Source organism: Heterocephalus glaber, unplaced genomic scaffold, assembly GCF_053883595.1.
Source record: "Heterocephalus glaber isolate CG9 unplaced genomic scaffold, H.glaber_assembly_v1.0 deba00001556, whole genome shotgun sequence".
Taxonomy (NCBI): domain Eukaryota; kingdom Metazoa; phylum Chordata; class Mammalia; order Rodentia; family Bathyergidae; genus Heterocephalus; species Heterocephalus glaber.
In genome coordinates this window covers 902,397-923,298 of record NW_028258347.1, presented here as the reverse complement: position 1 = coordinate 923,298, position 20,902 = coordinate 902,397, and the positions used below count along the sequence as shown (strand labels likewise).

The window sequence follows — 20,902 nt, the reverse complement described above, 5'->3', positions numbered from 1 at the left end:
CACCGCCCACTGCGGGGCGGACCTCGGGCCCGGAAGCACCAATCGGTGCGCGCCTTACAGCGCCGTGGCGCGCCGGCGTCGGGCCGTCCAATCGCGGGCGCCGCACCGCCCGTTCCTCGGAGCCCCGCCTCCAACCGCGCCCCCGCCCGCCGGGCTCGCCGCCCCTCCCCCGCTCCGGCGCCGCCCGCGAGGCGGAGAAACTGGGGCAGAAGTGAAGATGGCGGCGGCGGCCTCTCGCCCGTGACGCGCGGCCCGCGCCCGCCCCGCCCGCCGCCCGCCCGGACCCGCGCCGGCGCCTGCTCGGCCCGGCGGCCCGGCGCCATGACGTCCATCCACTTTGTCGTGCACCCGCTGCCGGGCACCGAGGACCAGCTCAATGACAGGTAGGCAGCCGCGGTGGGGCCGGGCCGCGGTGGGGCCGGGCCGTGGCGGCGAGGACGAGGCCCGCGGCGGCGAGGCCGGCCAGGCCCGGAGTCTACGTTCGTCAAAGTTGGATCGAGGCGGACAATGCGACGCGGAGGAGGGGCGGAGCGTTCCTCACCGCCGGCCGCGGGTCGGGGGGCGGCCGCGGTGGGCCTCATCCGGGCCTGTGGGGACCCCGCTGCCGGCCGGGCCGGACCCGGGGCGCAGGTCGGGCCCCCACCCCTTCGGCCCGGCGCGGCGCGGCCTTTTTGTTTCCCCATCCTAACGCTCGGTTTCCGAGTTGAGATCTGACAGCTGGGCGCCGCGGCGCGTGGGGCGGGGGCGCAACTCGCGGGGCCCGGGTGCTCGGCGCGCCGTGCGGCCGGGCTGGGCTTGCCGGGACGGAGGAGGAACTGGGTGTTTAATTTTGAGTGTGTGTGTAATTTTTTTTTTGTCTCCCATAAAGCTGTGTTGCTTTGGTTTCCTCCCCTTCCTCTGCCACCCTCCTCTCCTGCTAGGTTAGGAGATTGGATTGCAGGGCCGCGTGCTCCCGGGGCACGGAGATAACGCAGGAAAAGTTCATTCACTCTTGTGAAACAGACGGGGAGCGGGCAAGCGAGGCTTGCGAGGAAGCGGGTCGGAATCCAGGACTCGACCTCCCGAGGGGCCGAGTGTTTCCAGGGCGGAAAGCAGGCGTCCTAAGCCACCCTTGCCCGGTTTCCCCCAGGTCCATTTCCTCTGAGGTGCAAGGGAGTCTGGCCCCAAGTTTAGAAGCGAGGCATAATTTTCGCTAAGTGCCCCGGTGACTTCAGTTGCATGATGCCCTGTTTGCCACGCGCTTCGCGGGGAGAGGTAGAGGCCTGGGTGGTTGGGAGACGGATGTTTCCGTGTGGGAACAGCTTTTAAATCCAGAGCTGGCCGTGTGGTTGCTGGCTCTGGGCTCAGATTTGTGTGATTCTGCTTTAACCACATTGTTAGATACATGTTTACGAAACTTTAGAAAACCTTTTTGAGACTGTTAACCATTTGGATTGTCTCTTAGCACCTTTAAATGATGAAAGTAACATTTAAGTTACTTAGCATTTTGTTTGCGGTCCATAGAGGTCGTTTTAACACTCGAACCTAAGTTTTTGTAAGTTTTAGAGCCAGGCTAGCAGTGAGGAGGACGGTGCTGCTGTCATTCACGGAAGCATGCCTGTAGTGCTTGTCGCATAACTCAGAACTTAGTAGTAGAAATAGAGCGTGTTTTCTATATTAGTCCCCACTTTATGAACCAAGAGCCCTGGCTGGCCCCTAAGTTATGCATGCCAAACCTGGTTTGCAGTCAATTCAGTTTTTAATATTCCTTTTGCTTCAACTGTTTGAGAAATTTAAAAGTAGCTTTTAAAAAATTTTTGTTTTATTTTTATTTTTTGGTGCTGGTAATTGAACTCAGGGACCTTGAACTGAGTTACATCCTCAGGCCTTTTTGAGACTTGAGACTCCCTGACTAGTCAGATCTCCCTGACTTGCTCAGCTTTCAGAGTGCTGTGATTACAGGCAAGCTCCACCACCCCTGGCTACAAGTAGTACGTCTTTAAAAGCCTTTTCCATTCCTAATATTCTTCTAGTGCCAATATACACTATTAGGAATGTTTAGATTCTTCAAGTGTCAGTATACAATATTAACGTTTAGATCACTGTGAATTCTTTTATGAAATAAGGAAAAAGACAAGTAGATTTGAGTTATAATGTGTTGCATTAAGGTGGCAGATAGATGAGAAAAGAGAAATGCTGTAGGTAGAATTTTAGGTGTCTGGTTGTGTCTGGTAACTGGTGTGTTGTGAAGAAGGTGGATTTGAGACAATCAGGGCCCTTTAAATCTTGATGTTGATTTGTGACAGAAGCTGTTGTGTGTTCTATCTTTCAAAAAGAAATGATCCTTTTTACATACCTATTTGTAAAGTACTTGGGCCAAGCTTCTCCTTTCTTTCTTTTCTTTTAGTGGTATTGGAGATTGAACACGGCCTTCTCATTGAACTACATCCCCACTCCATTTTACTTATTTAATTTTTTTTTTTTTTTTTTTTTGCTACTGAGGATCGAACTTGGGACCTTGCACTTGCGAGGCAGGCGCCAGAACCATTGAGCTAAATCCCCAGCCCTAATTTTGAGACAGGGTCTTGCTAAGTTATAGCTTGAGGAAGTTCTGTTTCTAAAAGAGATTGGTTTTAATTAAGTAGAACAAAGGTTCCAGAGTTTTCTTATCTTCAGATAAAAATTTTACCAAATTTTAGTAAGTTTTGGAATTAGAAAAGTGTGCTCTCATCACTTCATTTTAATATGAGAAATGTGACGATGAGAGTCACATGAGTAATAAGTGATTATTTTGGAGGAAAAAGTGTATAAATCAGTAAACTTTGTTCTTTACACTAAAAGCAGTAGGATTAGATAAGCTGCATAGTACTGCACATAGATTGTCCAGTGAAAACTTCAGGAGCTGGGTGCGGTGGCGGACAGCTGTGAGCTCAGCACTCTGGGAGGCTGATGCTGGAGGATTGTAAGATCTAGCTCATCCTGGGCAATTTAGCAACCTAGGGAGACCCAGTCTTGAAAAAAATTTTAAAAGATGGGGAATGCAGCTTAACTTAGAAAAAGGCCCTGGGTTCAGTGCCTGGTACCGAAAAACAAATAAAAAACTTCCGTGTTTGCGTAGCATGTGTGAGAACTTGGGGTTGTGTTAACATTGAAAAAAACCCAAAAAGATGAAGGAAAACAAACCTTTTGGGCCTGAAAGTAATCAATATTTTCTTTTCCAAATAGGTTTTCTTTTGTGCTATTTTGACTTTGTTTCCAGGGACTTTCTTGAGTTAGTGCCAAGTTACTGCTTGTTACTGTCTCAGAAGCAGCAGGAGATCCCGGGACTCAGGTCTGTGTGGAGCTGGACCTGCCACCTGGTGGGTGTGGAGGGCTGGGAGCTCCTCTCTGAAGCTGGTACCTGGAGCCTGTCCATGGTGCCCAGCAAGTTACTGAAGCTCTGCATCAGGCGGTGGTGACCAAGTCCGGGTCCTTTCTGCTTTCCCTGTGACCTGTATTCCAGAATATTCCTGGGGTCTCAGGAATCCCAGCCTTAGAGCAGCCAGCTGCCTTAAGGCTTTTGATTCCTTCACAACTCCTCCAGGGCTCCAGATTTGACTTTTCCATTACTGGTGCTGAGACTGGAACCCAGGGCCTCATGTGTGCTAAGCAAGCATCTGGTGGTGAGGTGCATCCCCAGGCTTTTTGTATTTTATTTTGAGACAGAGGGTGGGCCTTGGACTTGGGATCCTCTTTCATCAGCTTCCTGGGTAGCTGGGATGATAGGTGTATACCATCACACCAGGGCAGACTGGCTCCTTATCAGGAGCCCCTTCTTCAGGTGATATGGGTACAGCTGGCCCCCAGATTAATCCTCAGGATGTAGGTTCTTTGCAGTACAAACCAGTTCTCATTGTTATTCTACTTACTTACTGAGTTTTTTTTTTTTTTTGTACGGGAATCGAACTTGGGTCCTTTCGCTTGCTCAGCAGGCAGCGAAACCACTGAGCTAAATCCTTGGCCCACTTACTGGATTTTTTTGACATGGGTTCACTGTGTAGTTCAGACTGGACTTGAACTTACTATGTAGCCCAGGGTGGCAGTCCTCTTGCCTCAGCCTCCCTGTTCTGGGAGCCATGCTACATCGCCCAGCTCCATTATTTGTTTCAACATGGAAAGTTCCTGTAAGCTTTGCCTTTTGACAGCACAGTGTGATGTGCAATGATAAACCAGCTTGGTTAAGATTATCCTATCTAAGACTTGAAACTTTGTATCTGCAGGTGAGTTCCTCCCCTTAGGCCCCCTACTCAGGTATAGCACCAGTTTAGGGGCAGGAGGAACCTAGTGGTTCCTTTAAGCTGCTTCTTGTGCTGGAAGATTCTTAGCCTCCAGTGATGTCTCCAGGCTGCCCTAAATTTGTCATTCCTAGTGAAGGCAGCTCTGCCCTCTAGGGCCTCTTTAGCAGTATCTGGAGACTTTTGCTTTTGTTTTTTGTTTTTCCTTGCTGAGCTTGACCGCAGGGCTGCCTAGCCTGATGTGTCACCGAGTAGCCTGGGCCCAAGTGATTGGTCAGGCCTGGCCATTGCTGGGTGTGGCCCCTAATGTAGCCTGCTCGAGCCCAGAAGGTGCCAGCTTGCCGAGCCCGAGGAGCTGCAGTGCGAGTCCAAGTCGATGGAAAAGTAAGTGCAAGCGACCACTGGGAGGGACAGTTCAAGAAAAGACTTCTCGGAGGAACAGTTCAAGCAGTGTCAGTCGGTCCATCCATCCATTTGTCCATCAGGCAATCATCTATCTATCTTTTTGTGCTACTGCACAACTTAGCCACTTAGGGACCCTGTCTCAAAAACAAAACAAGTCTGGGGGTGTAGCTCAGGGGACAGGCCCCGGGTTCAACCCTCTGTACTGCAAAAATAAAAAAATAATAAAACAACTCTAGTGGGGTATTTTATATTATTTTCTTGATATTATTAGTGTAGCAGTGGTAAACTGCTTCAAATGAGACATATGGTAGATCTTTAGATAACTATGCATTGTAACATTCCTATTTTTTCAGGATAGAAAATGAAGTATTAACTTCTAATGTGGTTTTTTTTTCTTTTGGTACCAGGGATCGAACTCAGGAACTTGCGCCTGTGAGGCAGGCACAGTGCCACTGAGCTAAATCCTCGGCCCACATTTAATGTATTTCTAAAAAAATTTGTCCACGTTTGTAGTACACAATGATTGCATTCCTTATGGGCAGTTGGTCCATCCATATAACACATCTCAATTCTTTATTCATCCCTTCCTGCTTCCCTCCCTCCATCTCTTAATGTTACCTAACTTGTAAACACACAGTTTATCTTAGTTACATAGCGAAAGTGTGGTATTTGGTTTCTGATGGTATCATTTACCTTTTTTATTTATTTTTTTTGGTAACAGGGATCGAACTTGGGTCTTTGCGCTTGTGAGGCAGGTGGCGGAACCACTGAGCTAAATCCCTGGCCCATTTACCTTTTTAAAAATTTTTGTTATTACTAGTACATGTTTGCAGTACATAAAACATTTTCAGTTGCACGTGGTTGTGCACACCTGTGATCCCAGCACTCTAGGAGGCTGAGGCAGGAGGATCTCAGAGTGACTTTGTGAGACCCTGTCTTGAAATTAAAAAGGCAGAGGATATAGCTAAATGCTAAGGCCCTGGGTTCAATCCCCAGTATTGAAAAGAAAAAATTTTTTCCATTTACTTTTATTTTTCTCCTTATTGAATTACATTTGACAGTACAGTTCACTCACTTTTTGTGTGTAGTTGTTTGTTTGTTTGTTTTTGGTACCAGGGATCGAACTCACTTAAGAGTATGGTCTCAAGGTCCATCTATTTGGCTATAAATGGCTGAAGCTATTCATCTTTATGGCAGAATAGTACTCCATTGTAAAAAAAAAACACCACATCTTTATCCGCTCTTTACTTTAACTTGTTACAATACTTTTTTCTTTTTTTTTTTTTTTTTTTGGTACTGGGGATTGAACTTGGGTCCTTGTGCTTGCTAGGCAGGCGGTGGAACCACTGAGCTAAATCCCTGGCTACAATACTTTTCATAGGGACAAAACCATTTATAATAAAATACTACATTTTTATTGTTGGTAAATTTTCATGCTCATTAAAAATTGTATATGCCTAGAATTCCAGCATTTGGGAGGCTGAGGCAGGAGAATCCCTGGGAGTTCGATTGGCTGGGTTACATAGCAAGATCCTGTCTCAAAAAACAAAAATTGTGTATGTAAAGAGGTTATATTTTAGGATTCCATTATATGTAGTGCTTGTATTCTCCACTGCTAGTTATAAAAATAATAGTGTCCTGTCTGCTAAGCACTGTGATGAATAAATGAATGAATGAATGGCTTTTAATTTTCTGTCCTTTAGTTAAGAGCCCATTTTTGTGGTACAGGAAAAAAGGGGGTGAGGAGACCCACCTTTTCAAGAACTGGCTCTCTTCTGGCCTGAGCCTGTGGTTTCAGAATTCAGGTAACAAGTGTGGTGCAAGCCTGTAATCCCCGAACTCAGGAGGCTGAGATAGGAGGATCGGAGGATCACTGTGAGTTTGAGGCCAGCCTGGAAAACACAGCGAGATCCTGTCTCAAAAAATCAAAACAAAACAAACAATTCAGGTGATAATCATTCCAGGTGGTCAGCTGCACCCAGACACAGGTCTCCCTCACTGGCAGGCTGAGCTTGCCTGGCACTGTGCCACCCCATGTGCGGGTTCTGTGGGAGCCATTGGCTTCAGAGTGGGAAGGGGATGTCCGCAGGTTCTGTAGCCCTCAAGAAAAAGCTGGATTTGAGGTCCTGGCAGCCACCCCTCAGAGGACAGCACAGGTAGAAGGGGTTCTCTCTTCCTGAGGCTGAGAGGTGATCAAGTTCTGGGGAGGGTGCGTGTGTTTTGCTTCTCATTGCTGTCTGGGTGCTGGGGAGGGAGCCCAGGCCTTGCTGGAGCCCAGCCATGTCCCCGGCCCCTCATAGTGTTTTTCTTTTTCTTTTTTTCTGGTACCCGGGCTCAGACTCAGGACCTTGTACTTTCAAGGCAGGTGCGGTGTTACTGAGCTAAATCCCCAGCCCCTTCCTCATAGTATTTTTGAAATGGAAAGTTTTTCTGGCAAGAATATACACATATCTATATTTATTTTTGTTTTTGAGAGAGGGTGTTGCTATGTAGCCAGGCTGGCCTTGAATTTGAAGCAGTCTCTCTGCCTCTGCCTCCAGAGTGCTGGGATCCACAGGCCTGCACCATACTGCCTGGCTCTGGCAAGAGTATTTTAGGAGAGTAGCACATGACCTAACCAAGTTGGAGTAAAATCGCATCCTGCGGTCGTGTTTTCCAGTGAGAGTCTCTTGGTAGAAGGCAGGGCTCCTGCTGGCCCTGAGCCAAGGTTGTCAGGCACAGCGAGAGCCTGTGGTGGTGGGAGCCTCTCCCTAGGGTGGGGTGGGAGCCTCTCCTTAGGGTCAGGTAGGCATTCTCTCTCACACTCTCTCTTTTTCCCTCTCTCTGTCTCTCTCCATCTCTCCCTCTCTCTGTCTCTGTCTCTCTCTCTCTCTCTGTCTCTCTGTATCTCCCTCTCTCTCTCTGTCTCTTACTTGGTCTGCTGGCAGTTCCCCTGCTTCCTGCTTCCCTTTCCCCCAGCACCGCAGGTCCTTAGCCGACTTGTTTTCCTGCCCTGTGTGTGTGTGTGCATGTATGGGAGAAAAACGGAGTTCAAGGAAGTCATTTGCTATAGACTGTGTTTGTTTACTTGTTTTTACTGTGAAGTGGGAAAAGTTCAGGCTAAGTTACACAGATGCCAGCCCCTCTGCTGTGTCCAAGGAGAGCTTTGCAAGATGAGCAGCTCAGTGCTGTGGTCCAGTGGGGGAGGAAGTGCCGCAGACAGGTGCTCGAGTCACCCGTGCCACTCTCTGGGGCACTGGTGCTTTCGCAGCTCATGTGTGGTGCTTCTGAGTGCCACCAGCCCAGCTGCCTGGACCTCAGGGTAACAGTGCTTGCCGCTTCCTCTGGCTCATGGCCACGGTGGGGGCAGAGGGGGAAGGTTATGGGCTCCTGGGGGGGCGGCTGCAGGTGGCTGGGCCTTGCACCTCGCATTGCTTCCCTAATTGTAGTTTGAAACAATTAGAAAATTGCAGAATAGTACAGAAAAGTCCCCTGTGACCATCACCCAGCTTCCCCAGTGACAGCATCTTGATTGTGCCAGCTGCTCTTTGGCATCTGTCAGAGTCCTACAGATTGAAAGGAACATTTCTCATGTGCATTTTTGAGAATTACTTCTCCTGAGGTAACATAGATTAGAGGAAATTTAAGGAAAATGTGGTCTTATTAGAGAGGGCAGTTTAAAATTGGTAACGTGTGCCCTGTCCAGTGATTGTGTAACCAGGCTGGTTTTGATAGGATGGAGAGACTACGAATTGGGGTAAGAAAGCTTGGGAATTTGTTCTGTGTCCAGTACTAACTGGCCACACAACTACATGACTTTGAAATGACCATGTGGCCTTGGATAAATGATAAAATGCATTTGTAAAGAGGATTTGGTTAGATGATTCAGGTTGGTTGGTTTTCTTCCTGGGATTGTGGTAGGAAATTTTTTTTTTTAAGATGAGCTCAGAGGGAGAAAGAACTGTAAATCTTTGGTTATACATGATTTCTCTTACGTTGATCAATGAAGAAAATGAACAGGAGAAGTGGGAAAAGAAATTTTGCTTACTCAGTTCAATAATTATTTTGCCACCTAAACTGTAGACAGTGGCAGAGAGAGTTCACGGGGAGACAGCCGCACGTGGGCTGGCTGACTGGTTGGAGGCACTGCAGGTGGCAGGTGGCGAGCTCTGCGGGGCTCTGAAGACAGCTGCAGGGGTGGGCCGCCGCCCTGTTCTCAGCTCTTGGGAGCCCAGTGAATTTGGTTCTGAGACCTGGGAGGTGCTGTCATTCCGGGTGCCTGTGTGCTGGGGAGAATCTGAGTTAGTGAGAGTGTGGAGCGCTTGCAGATAACAACGTATGTGGACAGTGGGTTTTCACTGTCTGCAGTTCCTGCTGTCCAGGGTGAGAAAGCTGGGGCCACAGGGTGTGGACCCTTGATGCGTGCTGGGAAAGCGGGCGCTGGGCGAAGCAGGATGGGGCAGGGGAGGAGGGCAGTTCGCCTTCCCAAGTGGGCTGGGAGAGGAGTGACATGCACAGACACTGAAATGCAACCACCTGATTGTGCTGTTATCTTAAAATTTAAAGTATCTCGGGCCCGGGATTTAGCTCAGTGGTTCTACCACCTGCCTTGCAAGCACAAGGTCCTGAGTTCAATCCCTGGTACCTCCCCGCCAAAAAACATTTAAAGTACTTAAGTTTGTCTAATGTGCTACAAGTAATGTTTGTTTTTTGGTGTTTGAGAGGAGGTCTCACTGTGTAGCCTAGCTGGCCCCGAACCCTCCCGCCAGATCCTCCTGCCCCAGCCTCCTGAGTGCTGGGGTCATCGGCAGGCGCCACCACACCCAGCCTTTTTTCATTATAATTGATAGTTATATGTATTAATGGATATAGAATTTCGTACCACACTTAGTGTCTCCCAAGACTCTGAGGTGAAATAATAAGAAATACACTTCTGAATTTAGATGTACCTGTTTAATCCTTTAAGTTTGGTAATAAATGTTTCTCTCTCTTAGAAAGATTTAAAAAAAAATATTGACATTCTTTATCAAGTTTTACAATTCTTACAGAGTAGAGTAGTATGGATGTGGAAGATACCGTGTGTCTGGCCAGCCAGGCTCAGAGCAGAGGCCCAGGGTCTGGGTGACCCCTTCTCGAAGGCCCAGTGCCTCCAGTGTAAGGTGGGGTTTGCTGGCTTTGCGGTGCTGCTGCTGTAGGCCTGCTCATGTGTAATGTTGTGAGTCCTACCTGGTAGATGGTGACAGGCTCTTCTTTATTTTTTTCTGTGTTGCGGGGGCACTCGGAACCTTCACACTGAAGTGAGCCACCTGCCCTTTTCACAGCTTGAGACACCTTGTTAAGTTGCTGAGTCACCTTCCAGACAGGGCTGGGCCGACCCATCTGCCTTGGCCTCCCAGAGTGCTGGCCCCACAGGTATGCGCCACCCCTGCAGCCTCAAGGCCTGGGCATTATTTTGTGCTTTTATTTTGAACTACTTGGCTGATGCATTTAGCTTCACATGAGTATATTTAGTTGAATTTTCTTTTAATTGTGCTCTCCATGTGGGTTGGGTGGGGAAGTAGCAGAAACTTACTTGAAGCAGCATGCATTGAAGCAGGGGCACACTGGCAATGCAGTGCAGGTCTCAGGGGAGTGTTTGCCCCGTCCATTTCCTGTGGGGTGAAAAGGCTCTGATCTGCGGGAAGGCTATGTGGGAGCCTCTAATATTGCCAAGCAAGAACTCAGTGAGAAATTTTAACCTCTAGTTTCCAGCATATTTGGTACCATTCTGTGATTTGTTTTATGTAATTCAGGTTGGTCTTGAACTCAGCATGTAGCCCAGGCTGGCCTTGAACTTATGGCGATCCTCCTGTCTCAGCCTCCCAAGAGCTGAGATGACAGGTGCGTGCCACTACACCTGGCCGAACTCTATTTTAATAGAAAAAGAATAAATTCCTAGGAAAGAATTTTTGTTTAGTTAGCAATCCACCAAAAATAAGAATGTGAAAAACATTGAATCCAGAATAGTCATCTGTTTCTCTCCCTATCTCCCACTCTTGTGTCTCTGTCTCTCTCTGTCTCCCCTTGCTTTCGGCGGGCGACAAAGCTCAGTGGTGATTGCTTCCATACATGCATGTGGCCCTGGGTTCCATACCCAGTTCCAGAAAAAGAAGACTAGATATTTTTCTTCTTACAGGAAGTGTAATTCTTTATAGAAGATAAATTGATGGATGATGGCTCTGTGGATTTTTCTTTTTTCTTTTTGGTACTGGGGATCAAATTCAGGACCTTGTGCTTGCAAGGCAGGCGCTGGAACCACTGAGCTAAATCCCCAGCCCAGATTTATTATTTCTAAAAGTTGAACTTGAGTTTTTAACAAATCCCTGTAGGCTCAGGTGCACAGGTGTTATTTCAGACTTGAATTTAGAGAATGTCTGTACCCATCCTTGCTCCACAGGAGTGGTGAATAAGGGAGGCCTTTTGGGTTTTGGTCAAGCATTTATTTCCATTTTACATTTAGAACTCACTCATGGAGAAGGCAGCTTGTTATAAACATTGTGCTAACTTTAAGTACCTTTTTTTGAATGAATTGACCAGAATTTTCATTATAATTTAAATACAAATGAAGACTCCAGAAAGCTTTTTTTTTTTTTGCATGGAGGATAGAAGCCAGGGCTACACACATGCTAGGCAAGTGCTCTACCTTTGAGCTACATCACCAGCCCTCTTTTACTTTATACTGAGGTAGGGTCTTGCTAAATTGCCCAGGCTGGCCTTGAACATGAGATCTTCCTACCTCAGCCTCCCAACTTTGGATTTAAGGTGTGCGCCCCACATCCTGCTCTTAAAACATTTTTAAAAATTGACCTTTTTCTTTTTTGGTACCGGGGATCGAACTCGGGTCCTTGCGCTTGCACAGCAGGCGGCAGAACTACTGAGCTACATCCCTGGCCCCCGTGATGAGCTTTTTGTTCAAAACACTTTGGTTAAAATATGTGGTGTTTGGGCTGGGATTTGGCTCAGTGGTGCTACCGCCTGCCTCTCAAAAGCAAGGTCCTGAGTTGGATCCCCGGTACCCTCCCCCCAAAAAAGTGGTGTTTAATTTTAAAAAATGCATTGGAATGTATTTTTTCCCTTTTTTTTGCAGAACTGGGGATTGGGCCCAGAGCATTCACATTGGGCTACTTCCATGGGCATTTAAAATTTTTTTTACTTTTTTTGTGTTTATTAGTACTTCTTTTCAGTGTGAAGTTGGTGGGTGGATAGAAGGAATCTTAACTCCCTTTTTTAGGCGGGTGGTTTTGAGACAGTCTCACTATGCAGTTCAGGCTGGCCTTGCACTTGTGGTGATCCTCCAGCTTCAGCCTCCTGAGTGCTGGGACTACAGCCACCATGCCTGGCTATTTTAACTCTTTTTACTTCCTTTTCTCCTCCCTTCCCCCTCTCTGCCCTCACTGTATCTCTAGATCTCCTCATTTGCAAAGGATATATCTCCTTATTTTGTATTATCTTTTACTTTGCTCTTTAAATTACTTCTGTTTTGGAATTTTTATAGTCTAATTTTTTAAATTTTGAGACAGGATCTCACTAAGTCACTAAATTGCTCATGCTGGGGAAAACTTGTGATTCTCCTGCCTCAGCCTCCCAGAGTTCTAGGATTATAGGTATGTGGCATTCAGCCCAGCTAATCACCAACATCTTGACTTGAAAGGATGTGGAAGTCAGTTGTGGTATTGCATGCCTGTAATCCCAGGACTCAGGCACTTGGGAGGCTGATTTCAGTGAGTTCTAGGCCAGCCTGGAATAGTGAGACCCAGTCTCAAAAAAGAAAGAAGATGTGGAGGCAAGTGGCCAGGTGGTAACCCTGGTAAACTTGCCGGGATGTTTGGAGATCACTTTCCAGGGAGATGACGAATTCTTGGTGGTGTTTCCTTCTGTGTCCCCTGACCAGGCTGGATGAGGAAGCCAGAGAGGAGTGCTCTCAGTCTGGCTCCCAGTGTGACTGGCGAGCTCTCCTGTCAGGGCCGTGTTGTTACTTGCATACACAGGAGCTGGGCTTTCTTCTCGTTCTCAGTGTTGTGTAGGGATTGGCCTGTGTTTGAATGGAGTAAAGATGCATTGTTCACGTGAGTTTCTGGGTGATAAGATTTATAGATAAGATTTCTGAAACCCTATGGAGGATGCTCCTTACACAGACAGGCCCCCCTCGGCAGCAGAGAGGAAGCGGTTTCAGAGATTCAGCATGACCGGCCTTATTCACAGGACCAGAGGAGCAGACGCCAGAGCCTTTAATCTTCCTCATGGTTACTGCTGGACAGTGACCCACTGCAAGCCTGGTGGGTCAGGCGACAGTCGTCACTGCACTGGGCTCTGCAGTTTACAGTGCTCAGCGGGCGATGCCTGCTCTGCCAGGCTAGGCAGGTGTGGTTGGCTGGTGGCTGCAGTAGCCAGAAGCTCTCTCTGGAGCCTGGACAGCTGGGGTCTCGGGACGGAGGGAGGGAGGGAGGCTTCGCTCCCAGGCCCTGGAGGAGAGCCAGGCCTGGTCCTCAAAGCTGCTCAGACCCAGGGGACAGTAACTAGATCCCGCTTTTAATGGAAGGGGTGGTAAAGAATTTACACTTTTGGGCCGGGGATGTAGCTCAGTGGTTCTGCCGCCTGCCTCACAAGCACAAGGTCCTGAGTTCCATCCCTGGTACCAAAAAAAAAAAGTATTTATACTTTAAAAAAAACTACCATTAAGAAAGGTGTTAAACTAATGGTAGCAAAGTGTCCTGAGGAAGAGGTTGGGGCTCCATGAAGAGATTGTTGCCATGTACCTGAAGTGGAAGCCAGGAAGGCTGGCATTCTGTGGGAGGACAGGTGCTGCTGACACCGTGTCCAAACCAGGTACTGAACTGGACAGGTCCGAATCCCAAGGAAAGTGGTGTGGCCAGGCTCCTCTGCTATGCCAGTGGGTTGTGGCTGGCGCCAGGTGTGTCAGCTAGGAAGCGTAGATGGGGCGCTGGGTCCCAGGATGCAGGCTGGCGCGTGGAGAGCAGCGCATTCGGTTCTGGGAGACTATGTGGCTTTGCAGCCATTTGTCAGCCTTAGGACTGTTTTCTGTTTTCTGTTTTCTGAAATATGTCTGCCTTGGAACAGTCAGTTTTCCTGCTACTGCATGTAGTTACTTAACCACTTGCATGCCTGTTGTGTGTGTATTAGTCTGCTGTGACAAAATATCTGACAGAACAGCTTAAGAGGAGAGGTTTATCTTGGCTCACAGGTTCTGAAACTTCGGTCCCCAGTTTTCCGCCTGTGTATCGGCGCGAGCATCATGGGGCAGGGCCTGGTGGAGGACAGCTGGTCACCTCCTGGCAGAGAGCAGGAGGCCAGGCCCGATGACTGACCAACAGCCCTGGGCTCCGCTCCTAGCAGCTCATCTGCTGTGGACACAAGAATGGGCTTGTCCATCGGCAAGGTCAGCGTGCTTGTGGGCCAGGCCTCTCCCCAGGCCTCACCCCAGAATATTGCTCCTGGGGACCAAGCCCTCAGCGCTCTGCAGGAGTCTGGGGTTACCTGTTGTGGAAACATGGTGGCTGTGACCTTCACACTATCCAGGAGAGCTCCAGAACATTTGGGGTACAGGTGCTATTGTTGCATGTAGTGTGCCGTGCGACTGCTGTGAAGGAGGCATCTGTTAGCGTGTAGAGTGGAGCATTGATAGGGCTGGGGATGGCTCTGCGGGAGAGCAGTGCACTGGAATGTGTGAGGGCCTGGGTTTGGTCCCAGCATCGCACACAGAAAAAGTTTATTAGGAAGGGGCCTTATTCTTCCATAACTTTGTCTAAGGGATACTTATGTAAAAGAGACATTAGACATATGTGCAGTTTTTCCTGGTGTTTTGCAGGGGGTTTTTTGGGTTTTTTTCCGGAGACAAGATTGTAGCCCAGGCTGGCCTCAAATTCACAGAGTTCTTCCTGCCTCAGCCTCTGGGATTCTAGGCGTGCACCACCATTCCTGACTTGCACTTTTCTCTCTCTCTTCACTTCTTTATTTAATGAAATAGTGATGGAACTGCAGGAGCTTCTGCATGAATGTGAAGAGACAGTGTATTTGTTTTGCATACACAGTGCCAGTTAGCCTGATCTCAAAGCTTTCCTGTTGCTATGGGAAGCTGAAGATGCAGCTCTGGGTGGTTTCCAGGGCCCACCTAGGGCTGCCATTCACCGGAGAGGGAGCCACAGAAGTTGTGGGTGGGGATGGTGTTAGAAAGTGTCCGGGAAGCACTAATAGCAGTAGAATCAGTTTTTAGAGTTTCCAAGAAGTCAGGATTAACAGTGGGAAAGTTACTGCACTTATTATGTTGTGTCACAGATACTTTTTCTTAATCATGGTCTGAGATACATTTTTAGGTGATCTTTTTTACATTAGAGACACTGAAGACACCGAAGTGGACTTGGGTGTGATGGCGCACACCTGATCCCAGCCGTTTGAGAGGCTGAGGCAAGAGGCAAGAGGCAAGAGGCAAGAGGCAAGAGGCACAAGGCACAGAAGTTGGAGGTCAGCTTGAGCAACTTAATGAGATCTTGTCTCGGAGTAAAACAGTTAGAAGCCTGGGCTGTAGCTCAGTGGTCAGGAGCTTGCCTAGCAGGTGGGAGCCCCTCGGCTCAGTTCAGAAACACAAAACAAAACCAGAGACAGAAAAGCCAGTGGCCAGTGACTTGCTATGGATCCAGGAGGCTTCTCCGTGTGACCGATTGGTCACTGGTAGGAACTGCAGTTGTTCAAAGCCCGCTCCTGGGACTGTGTGCTATGTGGCCGCCGGCTGGGAGGCCAGGGCTGCTGTCTCCAGAGCAGCCTTGACAGGAAGCACCGAGCGTCCCAGGAGTGCCGCACCCGACTCCTGTCAGTCTCTCCGTCCCTCCTGTGTCGCCAAGGTTTGAGGGAGGAGAGGGCCGTGTGCTGAGGTGCAGTGTGTCCTGGACCTCCATTGGGATGTGCTGACTGTGGGCGTGGTAGGGCCCTATGCCCGTGACAGCAGGCTGCTGCCCCCTCCGTGTACTGAGTTCAGTCCCAGGTCTGGTCCCTGCAGAGCAGAGCATGCTGTGCGCTTGAGAAAACAAAATAGAAGTGCATGAGAGACACCAGTTCAGTGCAATAAACCTGTCATTGCCTGTTTGGATGGAATTGGTGGGAAGTTTGGGGGACTCACAAGGGAAATACGGCCTGTAGGTACTTGCCAGGTACCTGCAGCAGGGGCAGTGATGGTGCCTGGCATGCAGTTTGGTGGGTCTAGCGTTCCATGCTGTTTTTGTGTAATTGTCAACTGAGTTAATTCAGTTTACCTGTGAACCTTAGTGCTGTCTGCCTTTGTTGTGTGTTAGTTAGGAGATGTGTTTCCAGTGCATACTGGTGCCTATTTTTTAACGGTGTGTAGGGTGGCAACTTGGAGGCTCACTTGGCCCTCGCCAGCCAGAGCGGGCCTGCCAGTAAACAGCAGCTTTCTGAGTCTCCAAATTTGTTTTCTTTAAAACCACCTCCCACCCCCACCCCTTTGAGCTTGGCTGCAGTCCTCTTGCCTCAGCCTCCTCCTCCCACCTCAGCTTCCAGAGTCCTGGCATTACAGGTGTGCGCCACCACACCTGGCAGTGCAGAGGTCAGGCTTTTAAATTCTGCTTGCTGTGGTTAAAGAGTTTTTCTGGCTTGGCTACTTTATAGACTCCAGCCAAGCCAATAACTTGAGAAACAAGCGTGTTTAGAGAAGGTCGAGGCCCTTGAAGTTGTTGGTTTCAAGTAGAACTTGCAAGGAAGTTCCCTTGTGCAGGCTCATCAGGGTCTCCCACACACTGGGGAGTGGACCCAAGGGTGCTCTGCCACTGAGCTAAGCCTCAGCCCTTCTTATTCTGTCACTGTTTTGAGACGAGTCTTGATGAGTTGCCGTGGTGGGACTTAAACCTGAGATTCTCCTGCCTCAGCTTCCCTCTGTGCTGGGGTTGTAAGCCTGTGCCATTACGCTCACCTTTTTAGGGTTTTTTTGTTTGTTTGATTGATTTTTAGTACATGAGCAGCTGGAGTGAGCACTAATTGTTTCTTGAGACAGAACCTTACTATGTAGTTTAAGGGACCTTGAACTCTATATAGCCTGGGCAATCCTCTTGCCTCAGCCTCTTGAATGCTGGAATGACAGCCGTGTACCACTGTGCCTGTCCATTTAGGACTTTTGGAGAGACTCTTGTCTCTGAGTGTGAGTCGGTTATTGTTCCTTGCCCGTCTCCCTCACCGTGAGCCGTGTCTTCTCTTGCTCTGTTGTGTTCGCCGTGCCTTCCTGTGTCCTTGCACATTGTCTGTGCTGCATTCAGTGCTTCCTGTCTTCTGGGTGCTCTGCATTCTGTCAGGGCATCAGGGTTCCCGTGGCATCATGGGCCCTAAGAACCCTGTATTGTCCATTTCTGTTCATTCATCTATATGGTTCAGGTTTAGGGCCGTCCTCTGAAGACTCCTGTCCATGGAAGTAACCTGGAAAATGTTTAAAGGTGCATGGCTGTTAACAGCTGAGTGGACCAAAATTAGCCAGGTTCTTGTGTACGACCAGGAAGGACTTGCTAAGCGTACACCTTGCAGCGGGCATTGAGCAGCTACGTCACTGAAGGTCGAGGGATGGTAGCAGGAACAGGGAGAAGGGCGAAGGGGAAGAGGAACTCAGTCACCACAGGCTTCCTGTGTTTGACATCACTGTTCTTGGGGCCTCCCACTGTCTCACTCTCTGATGCCAGCAGATTGTGCCACCTCCCAAGCGCAGGCCCCATGGTCATTAGGGTGGTGCTGGCTCGAGGTTACAGGGAGAAGGGAAGTGGCTCACACAGCTTCCCTGTCTTAGGGTTCTGGAAGCGCGGAGACCATTAGGCTGGTGTGGCGTTTACAGGTGACTCACTCCGCTGCTTTGTTTCTAACTGGACTGCAGCCACATTTTATTTTTATTTTTGTCAGTAGAGTACTGGGGATTGACCCTGGGCCTTCCCACCGACCTGCATCCCCAAACTTTTTCATTTTTAATTTTGAGACTGGGTCTCGCTAAGTTATTTATTATTTTTTGCTGTACCAGGGATCAAACTCAGGACCTTGGGCCTGCAAGGCAGGCGCAGTGCCACTGAGCTAAATCGCCAGCCCTTGGGTCTCACTAAGTTGCCCAGGCTGGACTTAACCTGGCCCCTCTCCTGCTTAAGCCTGTCACTGTGCTGCCACGCACTCTCATGTAGGTGTCTGTGGTATCTTTTTCTCTTGCTTTCCTAGATGGGACCAGAATGACTGCTGAGAAGTTGGTTGGACCAAGTGAGTCTGCACTTTCTCTGAAACTCAGGAGTGCTGATGCTGGGTTTTTTGGTTTGTTTTCCTTTAACTTAGTTGTTTTGGGGACATTTGAAGGACTCTTGGATCTAGTCTTGGTAGTTCAGACAGTTTCGTTCCATTTTGTTTTCTTTTTTTTTGGTACCGGGGATTCAACTCGGGACCTTGTACTTGCAGGGCAAGTGCTGGAACCACTGAGCTAAATCCCCGGCCCTCCATTTTGTTTTCTTTTGGTGCTCAGCCTCAATGAGCCCAGACCTCGTGTAGGAAGTGCACAGGCTGCCACCGAGCTGCGCCCACTCCCCAGCGAGCTTTCTGTCATTCTGTTTCTAGAGCTTATCCCTACACTGGACTTAGTATGCACTTTGTTGGTTGATTTAGATAAGAGGAATTAATTTTTCGGTGGTACAGTATTGTTGTCTAGGTAGTCTAGTTTAGTTGGAAATGTTTTCTCCTCAGAACTTTGAAGACCTTGTAGCACTGTCTCATCCACTGCTTGACGCCCACCTGGCCCCGTGCCCTGGTGCTTGTGGGTCTGCCTTTGACTGTGGTGCTAAGAAACTTCGTAAAAATGCCCGAATGCAGGGTCTTTTTCACTTACTGTCTGTGGGTCCCTTTTTCATAACTGGAAGCTCATGTCATTCACCTCTAGGAAATCTTTTCTCTTTTTCCTTATGGTACTGGGATTGAACCCAGGCTCTTCTCACTGAGCTACATCCCAGCCCTTTTAAAACTTTTTATATAGAGGCAGGATCCTGCCAAATTGCCCAGGCTGAGCTTCCATTCATGATCTTCCTTCCTGAGCTGCCTCTAGTGCTGGGCTCCAGGTAGGTGCTGCAGTGCACAGCCCTAGGACATTTTTCTCAGATACTTCAGTTTTCTTTTTTTGAGGAACTTCTGGTTGTTGGATGTTTGATAGCTCCCTTCTCACTTGGACTTTCTTCCCTGTTTTCCATTACTGACCTTCTGTTTTCTGTCCTGGTTAGCCCAGAGAACGTGGGAATGTGGCTGGTGAGCTCCTGGGGTCAGCAGGCAGCCTTTGGTCTCTCTGCTGTCTCCTCTGGCACCTGCCACCTGCTGTCCCCTTCCCCGGCGCAGGTGCCAGGCTCGTGCCCGCTGACCCTGGCTTCCACTGTGGCCAGAGGATGTGGCCCCTCTTGCAGGTCTCACCCTCTCCTGCTGGGCTCTGGGTCAGCCGTGGCTCCGCACTGCTTTGCGCTGTTCCTGGCTGCTGAAGGCTCAGCTGCGTGTCTGTCCAGCTTCCAGGGTTTCCTTGGCCTCGCTCACTTGACTGTTCCGCCTACTTTCTTCTTCTTTGTCCCTAAAACTTTAACATTAACTTGTGTTTTAGGGTCTGTCTGTGGTGATCGTGCGTGCAGGAGGTGGTGGAGGGAAGGATGCGGTTAACTGCAGATTATGAAAACTTCAAGTATTTTCTCCAGGTACCCAGCCTCCATCCCAGGGTCCAGGCTTCTAATAGGATTTGCGCTGTAGCTGGCGCACTGGCCTTGTTGCTCGCTTGTCTCGGCCTGCTCCGTGTCTGTGTGACTGTTGGGCACGACTGTGTGCTCTCCTAATGCCTGGAAGCCTGCACCGGACTTCCTGGGAACCTGTTTTCCTCTGGGAATGACCACCCGGGGTGTGCACGTCTGAGGACTTTGCACAGGATTTAATTTTGGGAGGCCTGTGTTGGCCTTTAGTCTTAAAAGATTCTTCAAGACTCATTACAGTCAAGGCTTGTGCTGTTGTTGTTATGACCTGTTTTGCAGTGCTTCCCTCACTCCTTTTTTTTTTTGAGACAGGATCTTGTTATGTAGCCCAGGCTGGCCTCGAACTCATGGTGATCCTTCTGCCTCAGCCTCCTGAGTGCTGGTATCACGGCGTGCGCCATCACACTGGGCTTGTTTTTATTCTTTGAAAACAATAATTTATTGCTTTTCCTTCCAGTGTTGTGAATTTACAAAAAAGAGCAAAGTTTGCAGACAGCTTAGTTCGTACTAAGAATGCAAGAGATGAGGACCTGCCCTGTGTGGCCACTGGCTGTGCACTGATGTTTAATAGCAGCTCCCCAGACTTGCATTACTGCCTTTGGGGCGCTCTCCTTGCACTGTTTCTTGACTACTCAGGACATCGGTCAAGTCACTGGAATGGTAGAGGTTTTTTGGTTTTGGGGGGCTCCTTTTTGGCCTTCCTGCTATAAAAATGAAATTTTCAGTTCATTTCTGAAAAATAAATTGGTCAATAAATTCATTTTGTTCTGCTTCTGCTTTACACAAAGCTTCCTATTCAACTTGATGCCTTTCTAGCTGCATTTTTTATTCTGCTATTAGTGCTTGAAGTTGCTGTTGTTGGACTTCTCTCTGCTTTGCTATAGACTTGAGCAAGTTTGAGCACCAGTGGTCTTTATCTTCTCCTTTTCTGCTTCTTTTGCAAGTTGGTCAGCAAGCTCAGTTAGACCACCGACTGTTTACTGACACTGGCCCATTTTGTCCACACAGCCCTGGCGCTCTTCCTTGAGCTCTGTGGTCTGCTGGGTCCAACACCCGCAGCTTCACCCAGGATGTCTTTGGCCTGTAAAGGCAGCGTGCTTCAGCCCAGGCCGCTCCTGCAGACAGCCCCTCTCCCCGGTACGCTGCAGTCAGAAAGAGTCTGCCCGCCTCAGCCGCTGCCACAGCTACCTTGTTATTTATTCTTGCAGTCACACTGTGACCAGTAGGCTGTGGCAGCACAGTCCACTGAGATGATCTTAGAGTGCTCCTCATGGTGTCCTCAGGTGTTGTGGAGAACTTTAACACTTTTGGTTGAAAGCCAATCATTTGGGCTGGGCGTGGTGGCACAGGCCTGTAATCCTGGGTCAACCTGCTGTGTCTGGTTCCGTGGCTCATGACTAGAGGTGATGATTCTGTTTCCGTTCCTTCTGATCCCACTGGACTGTCAGGTGTGTGACTGCTCTGGTCCCTCAC

The 20,902-nt window shown here is 48.9% G+C and overlaps 1 protein-coding gene across 8 annotated transcripts in view; it reads left to right on the top strand.

The window, feature by feature from the left end:
• The first annotated feature begins 205 nt into the window (after positions 1 to 205).
• The window catches only part of Ubr5 (ubiquitin protein ligase E3 component n-recognin 5), a 115,433-nt gene continuing 94,736 nt past the window's right edge, over positions 206 to 20,902 (top strand). For 7 of the 8 annotated variants that reach the window (XM_013074126.3, XM_013074124.3, XM_013074125.3 and 4 more), the window contains exon 1: positions 207 to 383. In XM_013074126.3, coding sequence (XP_012929580.1) covers positions 322 to 383 — 62 coding nt within the window. In that variant the 5' untranslated portion in view covers positions 207 to 321. Of the gene's footprint in view, positions 384 to 20,902 lie in introns of all 8 variants that reach the window. The other variant, XM_021262742.2, reaches the window with a different exon arrangement.